Source organism: Vanessa atalanta, chromosome 25 (assembly GCF_905147765.1).
Source record: "Vanessa atalanta chromosome 25, ilVanAtal1.2, whole genome shotgun sequence".
In the NCBI taxonomy this organism is placed as follows: Eukaryota; Metazoa; Arthropoda; class Insecta; order Lepidoptera; family Nymphalidae; genus Vanessa; species Vanessa atalanta.
Genome location: NC_061895.1, coordinates 3,045,765 through 3,065,399, shown reverse-complemented (window position 1 = coordinate 3,065,399; position 19,635 = coordinate 3,045,765). Strand labels below are relative to the sequence as shown.

The window sequence follows — 19,635 nt, the reverse complement described above, 5'->3', positions numbered from 1 at the left end:
TCGCATATAAATTTCGAAGTATAGTGAAATTTATCAAATCCGCTTGAAACTTGGAAACCGAATATTTGTTCTAATTGACAAAAATGTATAAATGCGGATTTGAAAAAACTTATTCAGTAGGCTCAGTTTTCGTTTCATCTACCTTTTTTTGGGCATATTTTGCTATGTTTGTAGGAATCGATGTCTTGTGGATTCCATCTTGTGGAGTCCATTAACACAAGTTTAAAATTAACAGCAAGTATGATATAAATCTATTTATTAAAATTCAGATCCATTTTATTGCCAGCTCTTCCTATTCATGTGTTATATCTTCTTCTTTCTTATCTTTCCCCTTTCATTTATCAATTTATCATTCATTTGCATGGTAGTATCTTGTAGTTTTACTTATGGATATATGTTAGTTTATACATTATACTAAGATATATATTCTCCACAATATCTTTAGACAAATTTAAATATAAAATTAATAATTTCTAATTAATTTTTTTTTACTTCTTATCTTAATTGCGTTTAAATATTTTTTTGCCTTAAAGGAGCACACAACTTGTAACCCTTATATTGTGTATCTTTTGTTAGATAATTATTAATTAAATAAAGAAATAAATATTATTTCTCTATGGCCATTAAATGTGATGATACCGATTCAGGATGTATGCTCTATCTAAAAATTATTGGGCAGAAGGTGTTTTGCTAAGATTCTATTCTTCACACCCGAGCAAGATTCTGGAAACATTCAAGTTCATTTCATTCATTCATTTTACAGGTTCAAGGTCAATGGGGAAAATGTTATTTGTAAAGTTTAATTAATTACAAAATTAAAACATTAATCTTTCCTTAAAGGACAAACGTAACACGGATATACTTGTAATTTATTGAACTGCTATTAAATTATTCCTTATTAATTATACATTGAAGATTTTTAATTAAACTTACAAAGTTAAAGGTTGCCGCGCACCTTGCATCTCTACAAGCGAAGTATATTTCAAATGTTATAAAATAGTCAATTACACTATGTAAATATTTTTTAATCGATTAATATATACGTACAAACAGAACGATAATTTAATTATGTTTATATTATTCTTCAACTTTCAATGTTATAAAATTGTTACCTGTATTTGCCAAACAGTTCTCGTTGCGAAACAACGGCAGTTGACATTTCGAAAGGCGTCTAGTACACTTAAAATTAAAAAAAAAAACGGGTAATTTTAATTTTTTTTACTACAATTCGATTCTATAATTCCAAATGTCACTCGTGTTGTTAATAAATTTGAACAATCAATTACAAAAAAAATACTGAATACTTCCTTTTACATCATTCACAAAAATTATATTATTATTGTAAACAAGAATTCAAAGATCAAATAAAGCATTTTCACCCATTATATTTCAATAGCTCAGTAATAGTACAATTTAGACTGATGGACCAAAAGCCTGCCTGGTGGCAAGTCAACACGGCCCTTAATTGGCGCTGGAACAATTATTAACCGTTCCTTACTAATGCACCTCCAACACGGGGAACTAAGAAGTTATGACCTTTGTTTTTGTGATTACATTGCCTCACGGGCCCTTCATACAATAGTAATTAGTATGTTGAGGATGCTTTCACAGACAGGTGACAAAGCCCTGCAAGTTATAAATTACTCTAGAGAACCCTCACTTCTCATTTATCTGACAAGACAGAATTGCAAAGAGATATAGATTTTAATTATATTTAAGTGGGTAAATTCTTACGATTATAAACACTTTTTTTTTAATATAAATTGAATAACATTCAAGTCGCATGCCGATAGTTTTGCTCTAAGTCTTGATAGCCGTACTTTGTCCTAATAAACATTGAAAATAAAGAATAGTGAGTATTTAAATATTATTATATTATTTATATGAAAAAGAATGAAGTATGTTAAAAACATTATATTTTTCTTTATTAGAATTTATGACTAAAGTAATGACTATTCGCTTATTAATTTTAAAAATATGGAATAAGTATAAATGTTTTACTGCAAATAGATAGAATTTTTAAAACTTTAATAATTGTCGAAAATTACATATTATTTATTCTCTTTGTAATTAATTTAAAAAAAGGGCCAGTCACATTAAAATAATGTCAAGGCTATTTCATTGACACTATAAAAAACCTTTATCACGGCATTATCTGTGGAAGCACGCCAACGCCGCGGGCGGGTGAAAACGTCGCGCCCAAATTTGAATTAAGAACCTGTTCGCTTTTCACCCGACCTCGATTTGAATGCGTCAACGACTTTTTGCTCGATTCGCACGTTGTTCACTTTCGGTTTTGATGGCCTGTGAATAACTGTTGTCTGTTTAAATAAAGAACCTTCTATTGTGGACAAACAGATTTTCCTTTTTATTTCCTTTTTTTATTGTTTTATGGACTATTGTGTGTTATATTATTATTAAAATTTTACGAGTTATTTGAGAAAAGATGGTTTAAGTGAATGTATTATTAATTTAGACTTTGTTATTAAGCGATAGTTTAATTATATTAACTTATTTAACTGAATAAAGTTAAAGTATTTTAAGTTTAATTTTTTTTTAATCTAAACTATACAAGTAGGGTGAAGCTCTAAATTTCTGTCAAAGCAGGCGTGGTCAATGGAATGTCTTATGACGTCGTTAATTTTTCTGATAAAAAGGCTGTCTACTTTTTATTTTGGAGTCATTTATTTTTTTTGTATAAATAATGAAATTTATAGGTGATACGAGTTTCTAATTAACAAAAAAAGTAATTTATCTAGTACGTTTAAATACTTATTTACATTTTCAAAATGAAATTGAATATTAAAAATACTTATTAATTTGACTTATTAAGAATTTGTTACCATTAAATTGATTTATGAATAATAACAGTCTTCATGCTAATATATTCGTAGCCATTTGTATTCCTAGCAGATTCCAAATATAAAATGCTAATAATCTTTCACCGGTGCTAACGACCTCCATTGGAAAGTGTCCTAAAAATTATTCTATAATCGATTTCTTGTACTTGACATTCAAGTCACCTGTTATTGAAAAACGACAAATAAAAGAAACTCTAAGCTAATTACCATAGAGTTTAAAATCAATTGAATGAATTTGTTGAAACAATGCACCAGTTCTGACTTTGATCTGTTTTTTTCATCATTACGAATTTCGATCTCGCCTTGAGGTTGATACTTGAATTCGAATATCGAACTTTCTTTTACAAGTTCGTTTTCTTTTTAAAAATACTTACGTAGGATATCATGATAGCCAAGAAAAACTTATTAATAATAGTCAAAAAAATGTTGAGCAATTTGTTTGTACACATTGTGGGTTAACCAGCAATAATAGAAAGTACGTGCGCGTAATGTGTACGTAATCGTGCTAAAACGGTGATTTGTTTAATCAAATAGCCTTATATCTTTTGTAATAAGGTTGCAAATAGATAGTATAAATCAAGACGGGAAATATGTAAATATGATTTTGTATGACAACATTTTTATAACAAAAGGCACTTCGTGCTTGTTACACCGTGAACACATGGGCGAATTATCACATTAGGCGTGTGAACAAGACTTGACCGAATGTGAAATTCCAATTTTAAAATTAACTGTATACTTTCACTGTTGCTTTCTTGGGCCTTGTCAAGATTATTCGTCAATTGGAATTTGAATTTCGAATTTGGAATGTTATCGATTTATTCTTTAATTAATGACGCCATTATCTATCACTTTTTTTTTATGAATGTGACTTATGTCCGATGTCATTCATTTTTCGTATTGTAAGTTTTTATATTCATAGATAATATTATAATTAGTTCAATTTACATTTAAGAAATATGAAAAGAATAGCTTGTTGTATGCAAACTAGTACATTTGAGTTCCTGAGATTTCCCTTAAGATAGTATTGAAATTATAATTATTGACAAGCATAATGCCCCACGTTACACTAGGCGATACAAATGGTGTTTTGTTTTTTATCCAAGCATGTTAAAAGAAGTAATGCGGTAACCTTATTTATATTTATGCTTATTATTGGTTCCATTTTTTATGTAAGTAACACTCACCCTCAAATCTTATTGTATCGATCCGGTATGAAGGGGTGTTGAGCCAGGGCTATTTGTGTGTGGCGGCAACTTTTGGCAACGGGTCCTGTGCTTGTCAGTCTACATACGTCACAGTACGTTATTGTATTTAATGTAAATTAAAATTCTGATTCATAATATTCTTAACAAAATATTTAATCTCATGAACCTAAGCACTGGATTTCAAGTCTCACTGCTTATCCACTTAGCCAATGGATCTTTACAATACAATGGGTCAAGGGATTTAAATACCGGTGAATGTAAGGAACTCGAGCCAAGTTATGTAATATTGAAACAATAGCAACGTACAAACGCTTCCGACCACTTATAGGAACTATATTGTGTTCGGATGTTTACATACACAGTGATAAAACTACTCGCGATTTTTTTACAATAGACAAAAAAAAATACACCTTTTATATGACTACAAATTGTTTAATTTATTGTTTTATCCGCCAGTATATTTATATCTCAAAATATGTAAACAAATGGAATAATTCATTCACTAAGGTCCCTTACGTTTAATAGTATGAGTGAGTGTCGCTCGTACTTATAATATGTCTAAGTGTGCGTGAGACGCCTAAGAGTAGACAGCAAAACAATACAATTTAGATTATATATTTCGTTTATTTTATTAATACACCGTTTATTTAACGTGGAAGGGCGCGTCTTCGTGGATCAATAGATTAAAACTATTATCTACAGTTATTACTTTTTTTATCACAACCAGGATGATTACGTTTGGTACTTACCGGGCACGGATGCTTCGGTAAGTACCTGCACGGGATAGCGCGGCGGGAGGTGTCACCCTCCTGCCATCAGTGTGGCGCGTCAGTGGACACGGCGTACCACACCCTGACTGAGTGTGCTGCGTGGGGGCCCCAGAGGCATTCCCTGGTGGCGTCTTTGGGTGGAGACCTCTCGCTGCCGAGCGTCATCAATCTCGGTAGCGAGGCGTGCTGGTCAGAAATGCGCTCCTTCTGCGAAAATGTTATGTCGCAGAAGGAGGCAGCGGAACGGCGCTCAATAGGCGCCACAGGAGCTAGGAGGGTTCTCAGTACCCCGGGAATCCCCCCTAGGAATTGGAGGCCCGCATAGGTGGGCCGACCGTCAGGGCGTCACGGTAGTATGCGAAAGCGATCCCGTGGCGCCTACCGATGAGACGGAGAGGGTACCGCTGGTTTTTTAGTGGGTATTCCGGTGTGCCGCTAACACGTGTAAAATATATCGCATAATGTCAACCGTAGTACAAAATTAAAAAAAAAAACAAAATCAAAGAAAACTTACCTGTTTATTATATAAGTATTATAAATTCAACATAACTTAAAATTCAAATCATTGGTTTTATATTTTATAATGTAATAACCTTGGATTAACATGTTTGGACTCATCACCATATTTGGTTATATATAAATATAGCGATGATGACCACAGTCTGTGTCGTAGCAATTTTTTATAAAATAGGCGTATAAGCCACCTGATGGTAAGTGGCCACGACTGTCCAAAGACATTGGCGATCATTCCTTACATCACCAATGCACCATAAACCTTGGGAACTAAGACGTTACGTATCTTGTGTTGAACAACACTACAATTGTAAATATTTCTATTTGGAGGTAGAACATGTGATGAGTACCTTGTACAAAGCTCGACTACCAAGTGGTCCTACCTAACAACCTAAAACAAATCTGTTGCTCATAAGCTTTAAAAACTATTTAATCAAATATTCTAGCATAGTCTTTAGGTAGGTAATATATTATTCCTTAATATATATATTATTACAATATTTATTTTTAATGCAGAAACCAAAAAAATTGAAGAGCTTCGATCAAGTAAAGAAATATATGTATAATGTCAAAAGATTACATAATGTCATGTGTTTTGTCCAAACGGTCCGAAACTTGCTTGATTTTCTATTAAAAGTTTCATACATATCGGGTTAGTAGTTTAATATATATAACGTGACACTTATATTATTATATAAACTTATGGACTGCATGTCCATAAGTTCGACAAGTCTAGTTATCAGCTCAGACAAGGCCGTTCAAGACCTACAATCACTAGAAAGCCTATCAGAACCGGTACATACCGGATCGGCTTGCACAACATGGACCCATTTTGAAATAGTAATCTAATAAAGATACACGTATTATTAAGACGTTTGAGAAACATGGCGAATTCAATTATTAATACTAAATGTTTTCTATTCCGGATTTTTAGGTTCAAATCGTTTAGTTATACTAAGCTTATTTTAATATGACAACACTTAGAAAATTATCAATGTAAATTATTGTAATTATCAATAAAATTGTGTTTTAATGGTTTAATATATGATTATACTTTATATAGTGGTAATGCTCCGTAATAAGGAATTATTAATATTCCTATTGACCCCTCCAATTGAGCTTAAAACTTGGACTATGATAAATGGAAGACAATAGTCCAAATGTCAGTACCAGTACCTACGACTTTTTACAACGTTATGAATATATAAGATTGTGTGATGAACAATTATTTAATAATTAATAGTAATCAAAATTATTTCTATTAATGAAATGTTCATTAACTTTACTTTTCAATGATAAATAAGAAATATATGGATTATGGATGTACTCACGCAAAAAAATAATATATCAATCGGCCTAGAGTAGTTTGAACTTTGCAATGATCTTGATTACTCGAAAACATATAGTCTTTACAGATTAATAAAATAGCAAACTATTATAAATAATAATAGACATATATCGCGTGTGGTCGAAATTGATCCTATTTTTAAGAACCGGATAATTTAACTCTATAAGTAAGGACAAATGTAATGACATTTTTTAATTAAAATAAATAATTTGACGCATTGCTTCTTTACAAAGAGATGGTCCAGTGGTTAAAAAACTTAAATCTTAGCCGAATATTACGGTTTCAAGCTCAAATATTACTTAATTATTTTTTTATATTCTTAATTATCATTGCCTTTATAATTAAAATAATCGCGTAATTGGTGGTGGATAATGTTAGAAAACCTGCACGTGAAAGAGGCTTTAGTTTAACAGATAAATATCGTTAAAATACTTGTAACGGAAACACGTAAATTTATAACGTGTGGATAAAAATTTACGAAACGAAATCTCACAATTAAAAAAACGTTACATAGTGATGTGCAAGACAATTGTCGTTACCAAATGTTTCTACAACACAATTTCTTAATGGGCACATTTTAAAGATTGGAGCGATTTGACATTTGCGAGTTATTTTTTTTTGTTGATATTTATACTCGTGAGACAATTTTTTTACAAGTCGAAAACTTCAATTTATTTATATAGGTATCTAGAGTGTCGTACTACAAAATAACTAACTTTATTATCTTGGTGTGTGTGACTCCGCTTGACACTCGCCAAACGTCAAATTTTACTTGTTGCGTGTACTTAGTGGCTAAAATTTGGCCGCTATTTTTTCGATCCGTTTACTGCTTTAACAGTCTATCTAGACATACAAGAGACTAGACATACAATCTTTGTTCATTTTATTCAAAATTGTAATGAGTTGATACATAGCCAGACGGACACAAATTCCTATGCCAACCAAGTAATCTTCTATATATACCTAATATAACAATTTCTACAGAGAAATTTCTCTGAAGCTTTGTCAATGTGAACTAAGCCTAATATTTTCTAAATCGATGTTGTAAACCAAACCTAGTATTTGTTTAACGTTTTTGAAATATAAACTTAAAAACCATGACGATACGAAATTGTTTGACCAACAATTAACGATTCGTTAAAAGCAATTACTGCAACCGATGCAACAATATATTTTCCAAACTTCTGTCGTATTTTCTTTAAAACAACACATATCTAGCTAGACCATGCAATTTCCAAATCTATGCTAATATGATAAGGTTTAAAATTAAATGATCTTTTACTTTCTTAAAAAAAAACCATGCTAAATTATATGACAATTTTGAACTCTATAACCAAGCGTTAAGGTTGAAAATATATTATATTTCAGAAGTTGGTAGTAACGCAACTTGCAACTGCAAAAGTGCATTGACTCACCCACTGACATAGTTATTTATCTTTTTCACACTTGTAGATATTCTATAGGCTATCCTTGTCATTTTTACGACACTAAGCTGTAAAGTTTGACATACATTGAAATTTGCTGTTTATTTTAGTATTGTTAAAAAACGTAATAGTTCTTTAAAAATTTATCTATCGAAGTATACAAATCTTATACAAAGTGTCTTATTGCATTTCAAATCGTTACTTTCGCGCCATTTTTAAAGCGAATTGCTAAATAGTCACAAAAAATGTTACAAAACTGTATAAAGCATAATTCAACAATAAACATTCGCTTTAAAGAGTACATTCACTTTCATTCAAATTGTAAAAGTGAAATTCGATTTTTAAAAAAACAACAATGGACGCATGAAAAACAACAAGATCTTATTAAATGATACTATCAGAATGTAGCATGTACTGCGCCGTTTGTTACTTATTTACTGTTAAGATGAAACTAAATTATTAGGAGTTTACGTAATAGTACTCTAGCTCTGTCTCATTCATATAATCACTGCATTTCGTTGATATTCCGTATAGAAACGACTACACGTCCATGTAAAAGGAACATTCGATTTTCAAATAAGCGAATTTCACAGAAACGTGTACACTTTCGTTAAAAAACTTAATTTAAATTTGGAACAAATATTTTTTTCCAACAAAACTATGAGTCGTATTTTCATAGAAATATAGTCTTAATTACGAATACAAGGAAATGAGACCGTGCGAAATATTATTCGGTCAATTTTGTAGCATAATTTACACGGTAAGTGGATGTTATTAAATGATCTATTTCTCAGGAAATAAAGATTAAATTAGCGTGATAAGAAATGTAATTAGCAGCCTAATATGCATACGGAAGAGTAACGGATAATACGATAATGTCAACAATGAGTGGTAATGTTAGAAATACAGTTACTTTATATGTAAACTCTTTAAGTGTCTTTTAAATGTAATATGATGATTATTTTAAAAATAGAATGACAGAAATTTTATAATTTGTATTGTGTTTTTTCTTACACGTTACAAATTTTTAATTGAGTAAGTTAATTAAATTATAAAAATACACTTTATCATAGCCTGCTTATACAATATTTTTTTGGTTTTGGACCAAAGTTAAACTTTAAAGTAAAATATAATTTCGTCTTAAATAATATTTTATATATTAAAAAATAGCGGCCTTACCCGTGCGTAATTTATGAAACTTTACCTATGGCACACAAACCGTCAAACCCGATTTTAACCTCTCGAGGTGTGAATTAAAAAAAGTAACCTATGTCCCCGAGACTTGATCTATCTCCATAACAAATTTCATCTAAATCGGCTTAGCGCGATAAAGACTTAAGACATGAGTTACTTCCGCATTTATAACATTACTGATTATTATAATGTTAATTAATGTTTACAGACTAATATAAAAAAAAATAATCTTATCGCTAATGATCTTAGATTTTAAAAAAGATATAAAATAAATATGAATAAAAACATTTTAATTAATTATAGTGCGTGAGCAAAAATAAAAATATGTAAATATGTATTACTATTTAATTAACATAAAGACAAACCTGTAAATATACCAATGCTGAGTTAAGACCTCCTATCCCTTCGAGGAGTTTTGGAGCTTTTTCAACTAGGCTGCTTCAGACGCGTTGGTTTGATTAAATTTAGACACATGCAGATATTTGCGATATTTTCCTTCACAACCCAACACGGGATGAATTAAAATATTAACCAAATAAAAGTTAACAGTGCTTTACTTTGAACCCGCAATCATCGGTTACATACGTTCTTACTACTGGGCCATCTCGGCTCTTACAAATACATAGTTTTCCCTTTTAAATATCGCAGCTGCAAAAGTGACTCAGTTAGGACATTGACTCAAGAAATTATTAGTATTTGATATTGTATCAAACCAGTTTTGTCTCTTAAAGTTAGTAATGTAATCATACAAATATTTACATGATATGAATGGCTTAAACTATAATGAACGAATGGATTAGAATGATAAGATCATTCTTTATAAATTAAGATATAAAGTGAAGCACAATATTTAGGTAGTACTGTATGCCGGTAGAATATAATATGATGACTACGTACGAGCCGAGATGGCCCAGTGGTTAGAACGCGTGCATCTTAACCGATGATTTCGGGTTCAAACCGGTTTCATGTGCTTAATTTGTGTTTATAATTCATCTCGTGCTCGGCGCTGAAGGAAAAATCGCGAGGCAACCTGCATGTGTCTAATTTCAACGAAATTCTGCCACATGTGTATTCCGCCAACCCGCATTGGAGCAGCGTGGTGGAATATGCTCCAAACCTTCTCCTCAAAGGGAGAGGAGGCCTTTATCCCAGCAGTGGGACATTTACGGGCTGCTAATGCTAATGCTAATGCTAATGACTACGTACGTACTCAGACGGGCTTGCACAAAGCCCTATAACCAAGTAAGTCTTCCTAACTGTACGTCAATGAAAGTTACAAGGAACTCCAATGGTCAACATTATCATGCATCTGGTGTGGTTCCTGATACCTTGTATGTGCGGAGAAATTGTTATAGTCTGTCACTGCCCCCCCATAAATGGCAAGTGTTCTATTTGTCTATGCATCATAACAGTACTAAATTGCACATGACACAATGTAATTCAAAAACATTACATAAAGGTATATATTATATAAAAACGTAATACATGTAAAAGATTGCTGACGTAGAGATCATGACCGCGTTGACGGGCGGCATTTGAATATGAATCCCCGATGAATTTGGGTGAAAAATGAACCTGAATCAACAGTAGTCCTTCTACTATAAGACGAGTTTGATATTTTTGAATAAGATTTTTGCACTTCATCTCAGTAACATTAGTATGACAAGATTCAATAGTTTATTCATAATAGATGATTTAATTTAAGTAGCTTAGTTTTGTTAAAAAAGGTGATATATATTTTAAGAAAACGATGATTGTTAATCGGACTTTTAATTGATGAGTTTTTTTAAATTTCAATTGGGTAGTGGCTAATGGGCTTGATGATAAGTCAGCTCTTAAACATTTTTATTCGAAGAAATATTAGCCATCCTTTATAACGCCAATGCATCACCAACCTTGGGAACTAAGATTGTTAAACTGGTTCACTCAAACCTGAACTTCTTCGCTTTGTTGATCAATTTGCGGCTGGTTCTTATACCAGTGGTTACTACTCGGTAAATATCTACGTAAGGAATTTTAATTCTATATTTAAAAAAGGTTTTTTTTTTTGTAATACATAAACAAAGGGAATTTCTACTCCTAGTAATGGTAATGATACGTTGCCGATTCTATTCTGATCTAGCTTCTGACGACCAATTCTACTTATTTATATCGATGATAGGATTCCGATCTAACTTTAAACTAACCGTAACTGGATCGTTGCGTTTGTAGAATAGAAAAACAGCTGGACAGCAACGATTATGTTTCGAATCGATTTCGATAAACTTTCAAAATTTGTCAGTGGAATTGGCGACCTAATCATCTCAGATATTGACAGTTCGTATTGACTTTTTAATATTTGACTTCTTCAATATCTTACCAGGGAGCATTATAATCGTCATTTTTTATTCAATAATTCAAAAGAAATTTGAATCATATATTGACGTCGTACTAACCTCGATAGTTCCCTAGGGGGCGAGGGTTACTACTAAAGTTTTAATTTCTCACAATTAGCATATCTTTCAATCAACTGTACATCAATGAGGAACGACACACATAGATGTCGGTCGTGATTGCTATGCGTTGGGCGAGCTGGCTTCCGGACGCCTTATACGAGTGTGCTAGTGAAATTGTTTCCATTAGGGCTGTCGACCGACGGTTAAATATATATTTATTTACACTATTTAAGAATTAAAAAATCAAAAAAGGTTGGCATATCTTTCTTTTTTGGAAAATATATTGTTGCAAAGCAGTAAGTAAGTTTGACACATTGTTGGGCTATGGTCTCCTCTGTGTTTTAGAATTTAGAGCATATTTGACCACGCTCCGCCAATGTGTTTTGAACAGAGTTTCATCCGATATATCCTTATCCTTAAGATGTCTTTAACACCGAGCATAACATGAATTATAAATACAAATTAACAAAACTAATGTTCAGTGGTGTTTGTCTGGGTAATTCTGGTTAAAAGAAGATATTAACACAAACTTCTATTGAGATTCATTTGTTGCATCCTGCTGGTCTGTTGATAAGTAAATCTGTTTAAGTAAAAAGTTATTCGTAGCAATGACTGAATTATTTTGGTTATTATCTTTATCAACTTAAACCAAGTCAGTTATTAAATGGCGTTTCGTCTCGTCTAACTTGCCCATAAAAAGTGCCCTCTTATAGTGCAACACAGTAATCTTGATAGTTGAACACGACCGTAACGCAGTGGGTCAGCGGATGCAACACGCATACAAATTACGTTGGCACAAATACCACGTATCAGATACGACGGCCATATCCGAATGTTTTTCTAAATTGTCATTCCTTGACCTTCGATGAATAAAATTAAGATTTAAGATAACTGCACTTTTATGGCATATGGTAATTAACCAAAATATAAATAATAGTTAGATACATTTATATTTTAATTAACTTGGTGGTGAGGTTTTGGGCCAGCACATCTGGGAAGGTAAAAGTCGTCATTTGCTTTACTGCTAAACAGCACTGTTTATATCAGCATCGTTAGGTTCCGGTTCGATGCCTTAGTGAGCCAGTGTAATTACAGGCACAAGGGACATAATTTATCTATTCCTTAGATCAGTGGTGCATTGGCTTTGGCATGTGAGGAAAGATCGCATACCATTTATAGTTTAGGATATGCCTAAAAGCTAAAACATTGCAGTAAAGGTTAATTATTTTAGTATCAGAAATTTTTATTTTTTTACTGATCCTAATCGAAGGATTCACCTTCCTATCATACGAAATGATCAAAATGTTGTTAAAAACGTTATCCAATTTGCAAGTACTTAGTTAGTCTTGTATAATTTGATTTTAGTAAATTAGTTTGTCCGAAAATTTAATTGTAACTAAGATCTCAGAGACTCGAAGTTCTTTTATAAAATTCCTAAAGATCGTTTATATTTTATTGTAGTTATCTAATATTTACGAAATCATCATTGTAAGACATAAAAACCCTTTAAGAGAAAAAAAATCTTGCGCAAAATATTCAAACAATGAAGACAGTCAAATACAATGCGTGAAAACGCTGGCCTTCTTCTCACGATCGCTTGGATTTCAGGATGTTTCCGCAAAAGTCTTGCAAAAGACAAATACTTTTATATTTGTAATTCGTAGATAATCTTTATATAAGTAATTGCGTTGCAAGGCAAGGTACATGAATCTATATTTTTTTAAATAATATAACTAGGCAGACGAGCAACTGAGCATTTGAGAGTGAGTGGTGAGCAACTGAGCACTTGATAGTTTTCATTCGCTTTTCAAACTGAAACACAATAATACTAAGTATTGCTGGTTGGTCGTAAAATATATGACTTGTGGGCCTACCTTGACCGGCTAGCAGACAGCCCTACGACCAAGTAAACCCTACGGTATCATCTCTGACTTTTCATTTCAATAGAATTGTGTTCATTCTCGTAAAGTTTTTCGAAGAATTACTAATGTAATAAAAACTAGAAATGTTTATAAAGTACAGGGACGAAATATTTCTTAAGTTGGCATTATAATAGCTCAGGCTTTCGAGGTAATAAATTGATAGATGACATCGTGTGAGACACCATTAGACTAGATACATTGAAACATGGAAATTACGAAAAATTTATTACATTATATTGATTATAAGGCTATTGTTTTATTAAATACTGCGGGATTAAATTTTAATAGTGTTCTAGCAAAGTCAAGGCGAATAACTAGTTAGCACTAGGCGTCATTTCACAATTCTTACGTATGACCTTGGTTCGCTACTTTCTACAAAACATCTGGGTTATTTGATTATGAAACGAATCGATATAATGATTTAAAGTAGTGCATTTTTTACAGTTCTTGAGTCAGCTTTATAAGGGTTATAATATATCAAGTCAAATAAAATCAAATCAAAATATACTTTATACAAGTAGGCTTTTACAAGTAGGTAGTACTTTTGAATCGTCATTTATTTTAAGTAAATCTATCACCGGTTCGGAATGTAGATTCTACCGAGAAGAACCGGCAAGAAACTCAGTAGTTAATCTTTTTCAACATCTAAAAATACAGTCATGTTAGTTAAATACAATTATATATGTATGTTATGTCTCCTGTCTGGAAGTCAAGCATTAACTCCACCCTTTTTTATCATCAATATCTTGTATCGAATAATATGCCTTTTTTACCAATGTAGTTTTTACAAATGACCTGAATCTATATATAACGGCAAAGTTAAAAATGTCTGCGGAATTTTATTATACAAGCGAAGGATTATTGTTTATCTATATAAATAAAAAGTAATACTATCTATCCATTCCTAAACTATTGATCCGACTGTGATGAAATTTTTATTTGTTTTATGCACGCTAGAGAAAACAAGATATTTCTTGGTATTTTGTTCTTCAATAAAAACGTTTTATGTACACCTACCTTAAGCTGGGTCGTGTATAAAGGTTCTTAAAGCATATGTGGTTTAGTATGTTGTAAATAAAATATTACCTAAATTATATGTTAGGGCTCTATTCGTGGTTTGATTTCAAGCAAATCCGTTGGTCCCTAACCTGAACTCTTTCGGTCGTTGTTGTATGGTTGTCGAATTTGCCGTACCTTCACATTTTGAAAGTGAGGTAGTAAAGAGTACACTTATGTTGGCGAAAAAACTTAAATGTTAACAATATATGTCGCTTAATGAGAATGCCCGTGGTCATAATCATCTCTTGTTTTTGTGTCTTTGGAATACAACATCAATTAAAAATGTGTAAAAAATTTGCTTCGTAATTCTACACGATAAAATAATTTAGATCTGAAGTTCTGTAAAACTCAAAAATTAACTAGCGTGATACCATAATTATAATTTACTCGATAGGAAATATATATTTTAATATAATTGATATTTTTGTTCCAAAAGTATTTCTAAAACAGCGTTTTTATGAGATAGTTTTAGTATATAATATTATTATAGAATATAATTAGCCGCGCTTCGTAGTTTCACAAGCTTTTAATTCAGACTATTGACCTGACAATTGTGAGTTTAATTTTCTTGCAACAATTAATCACTAACTTAAAAAAACTAACCAAAGATTTTCTTTTGTTTCAGATATAAATGATAATGAATCGATCGACGCGTCGAGAATAAAAAGAGAGGGGGTCCTGGATAACAGGGGTGAGTAATCAAGAGCTACATTTCATAATAATTTTCTATTGTAAAAATATATGCTTGCAGTTAAGTCTAAACTATCTTACAATTACTTTTATTCTTCTCTTATTTTAGTATTTTATGTATCACATTTTATTTTCACTAATATACATCTAATACTTTCGAATATATATTCTATCTTTAAACTTTTAACACTTTCGTTGTTATTTTAAGTAGTTTTTTTTTTGTTAGTTGTCACTGTCAGTTACACTTGTTGGTTTGATTTCTTTTCCAATGGAATTATTTTCAATTTCATACAAAATATGAATCACAGAAATACAAATCAACATATTTGGTATTGGCGTGAAAGTTGTACAAAATTTAGTGCTAACATATTTGCAATTATACGTCTGTCTCTTTTAGCATCTAAGTATTCTATTCTATCTATATTGCGTAATTAATTGTATGTTTTTCTTTCTCTTTCAAATCTAATCCCCGGGTCGTGGTCAACTCCGAACTCAAATGGACCTTGTAAAATATAACGCACCTCCACGATATCCTATCCACGACTTGACGGAATGACAACTGAATTACGACATTAGACCTGACTGTGCTGCTCGTTAACGATCAAAAACGAAACGATTATAACACGAAGGTAGGACGATACCACAGCGTCAAACCTGTTATCGGCCTATTGACTTCAACTGCGAGGACGTTTATTCAAGATGGTGTCACAACTGAGTTTGCTACTCAAATTCTGGGCACCACCTTAGACAATGGACGAATTTATGCTCAACTTCTTACAAAGTCGTCACTCGTCCTTTACAATAAGCCTTCGAATGTTGAAGAGGCATTCATCGTTAATCCAACTCGTGTACATTCAGATTTTGATGGTCAATGGAATGTTAAACAAGACTTGGGTATTATAGACCCAGATAAATTTGTTCTTAAAAATACCGACTATCTAGCACCCAGTAGTAGAATGGAAATCGTTTATGCAAGTAAGCCTGCCCAAGAAACATTTAAATATTGGAATCTTCCGAGTTCTCCCGAAAATCAGGCTGATAACCAAATTTTCGATGAACCAACGGCGCGCAAAGTCCAACCTTTCAATGACGAACCCAAGTTTGAAGTATATAATTATCTTGATGGACCGGCCATCGAAAATGAGAAAAAAGTGGAATTGGTTCACCCCCATATATTGGAGAATGTTAATATATTACATCGACAAAGTAAAGCATATGAATTAAATTCTGAACCCATTAAAGAAGAACCGAAAAATAATGAAGATACTGTTAACGAATCAGATATTGTTAAGGTCAAACCTAATTATGATTTGCCAACGTTTACTATTAAGAACGAATTTTCACCAATATTTTATTATATTGATAATGTTGAATCACGTCGTTCACCACCCCAGTTATTACCCCAAACTAAATCACCTAAAAAGTTGTTCGGACAAAAAAGTGAACCTAGACCAAAAAAAACTTTCACATATGCCGGTTTTGCTGATTTTACAACTGTAGTTGGTGATACTGTTATAATATTTACACCAAATACAGAAACAATTCGTCCGCCTAATCCAGACGAAGTAAACGTTTTTCCATCAGCTAAGCCAGTTGATAAGTTAGCTACTAAAATTACCTTCTTGACAGCTGAAATTCCAGTTGCAACATCTACATATAAAGCACATGAAGTTAATTTCGTTACTAAAATGCACAACGAAGAAAATAGTTCGGAAAAAGCATTTAATGACGAAGAAAGCCTAAAGAAAGATTTATATGAAATTGACGGTAAAATTCCAGATACAGTAAGTGTTCAATACAATAATGGCTTCGACTTAAATTTAGATGTTTTACAGCCGTCAGAGCCTGTTTATACGACAGAAAGTACAAGAAATACTGAAAATTTAGAAATTATACCTATCAATGATTACAGCTCTCAAGCAACGGATCCTTTAATTACTTTGATGCCATCTGCAACAGTTATCGACGAAGCAATTGAATCTGCAGTAACAGAACATAATGAAAGTGAATTATTTACAAACTCTGAAGAAGAAAGTGATAATACTGCTGCCGAAGTTACTGAAAAAACTGACGAAGAGGAGGAGGAAGAAGAAGAGCAAGAAGATAATGAAAACACGCAAGAAATGGATTCTGAAATAGTCACTACTACTGAAAGTGGTCATAGTGATGAATCCTATGAGATTGAAACTACTACAGAAAATAAAAACAATAAACACGAGGAAATATTTTGTACCGATGGTCTTGAAACTCAATCTACTATGACGACAGCATATAAAACATTAACATATTTAACCACTTATTTCATACCTTTGGAGAGTACTGAAACTACTACTTCTGTGAAATCAGACGTTGTTGTCGAAAGTAACTCAGGCTATATAACAAATTATGTGTGTAAAACAAACCTTGATATTGAACCGACGTCTGTTATACCTATTGAACTTCAGAGCACTGAACAAAGCAATATCGAATCACCAGAAGTGGTTTCTAAAATTGAAACAAACAGTTCAGTTGAATTTGAAATAAATACTGAAAATCCAGTTAAAACTACGCCAATGGAAAAGGAAGTTGAAATTTCTGTTTCACAACAAGAACAAACAACTTTACCCAAAGAAAATGAACCTGAAGGCTTGGAGGAAACTAATTTACAGAAAGAGTCTACACTGACTACAACAACAGAGCATCCTGTAACTAGTCAGAGCCATATTGAAGTTTCAGTCAGTACCGAACACAGTCCGACAACAGAGGAAGATGATATAAATAACACTGAAAACGAAATTGATCTTATATATAAAACTCTTTATACAACATACACATACTTTACTACCTTCTTTGGAGACCAAACTTCAAGTATTGCGAGTCACAAGTCTGTTGTTACTAATATTATCACGTCTACTATTGATTTATCAAAACTTGATCCATCATTAATAGGCGCTTTCGACAATGATGGAATTGCACCGACAAATGTGGAAATAGGTAGACCAACTGAGACACTTGCAATCAATAGCATTATAGATCTCGTTAAAAATAAAGATGTGATTGAATCTGTTGAAATAAATAAATCTTACAGTTCTCAAACGCCCACTCCAACATTGGATGATGATTTAGTAGCTAGTATTAAACCAGATTCTGTTAAAACATATTATACGACGTATACATTCTTTACAACAATATACGTTGGATCCGATGCTAATGTTTGCAGTAGAAATGAAGTTTACACAAATTATGTTGGTCCCGATGAACTAATACCCTCAAAAACTGAAATCTTACCCGTTGAAAATACAAGAGCTCAATTTGACTTCAGAAATTGCAAGCAGGTCAAGGGAATGACACAACAAAGCTTAGATGAGAATTCATCGGTTGAGAGTAGTATATCAACGGGTCCAAATCAATCAGAAGATATTAAACAAAATGAAACTTTACCACAACCAACGCCTATTGAAGTTGATATGTTATTTAGCGTCGAGTCAAATCCTCTTGTATCGGAAAATTCTTACGTTACAGATATCAAGTCATCATTCTCAAAAGGAGAGACAAAGTATTTGGACAATAATAATGTACTTGATGATCAAATAAGTTCTGAAAGTAATATTGATGAAATTCTACCTTCACCAACACTTTTATTACAAACAAGCTACACTACATTTACATACTTTACCACCATGTATATAGGTAAAGACTCTAGTAAAGTAAAGAGTCGCTTAGAAACAATAACAAATGTTGTAACTGAAACAATCACTCCAAAAACAGAACCCGAAGAGGACAGCAATTTACCAATTACATACTATACAACATTTACATACTGGACTACGTTGTACAAAGATAAATCTACAACTATAACTAGTCGCGAAGAGATCGTGTCAAATATTGTTACACCATCGGTTCAGTCTATTCCGACTGTAAGTCCGATCGATACTACGCCCATTGATATAGTAAGTGTTTTACCGCCAAAAGATATAGAAGTGGCACTTAAACCTTCTTTAGTAGAGGAAAACTTAGAACAAGACGATGGTAAAGCTACTTTTTATACTACCTACACCTATTTCACAACATTCTATGCAGGTAATACCTCTCAAATAAGTAGCAGTCTAGAAACTGTAACTAATATCGTCGATAACACAAAAGCAGTTGAAGATAATCAGTTAGGAAGAAAAGTTCCAAGTGGTGCAGTAGATAAAAATTTGATTCAAGATGATAAACCTCGTATTACTCCT

The 19,635-nt window shown here is 32.3% G+C and overlaps 1 protein-coding gene across 1 annotated transcript in view; it reads left to right on the top strand.

Moving 5' to 3' along the window:
• The window catches only part of LOC125073784, a 97,952-nt gene that overhangs the window by 57,585 nt on the left and 20,732 nt on the right, over nucleotides 1-19,635 (top strand). The window contains exon 2 of the mRNA XM_047684821.1: nucleotides 15,360-15,425. Within this exon, the coding sequence (XP_047540777.1) occupies nucleotides 15,360-15,425 (66 nt within the window). The remainder of the gene's footprint in view (nucleotides 1-15,359; nucleotides 15,426-19,635) is intronic.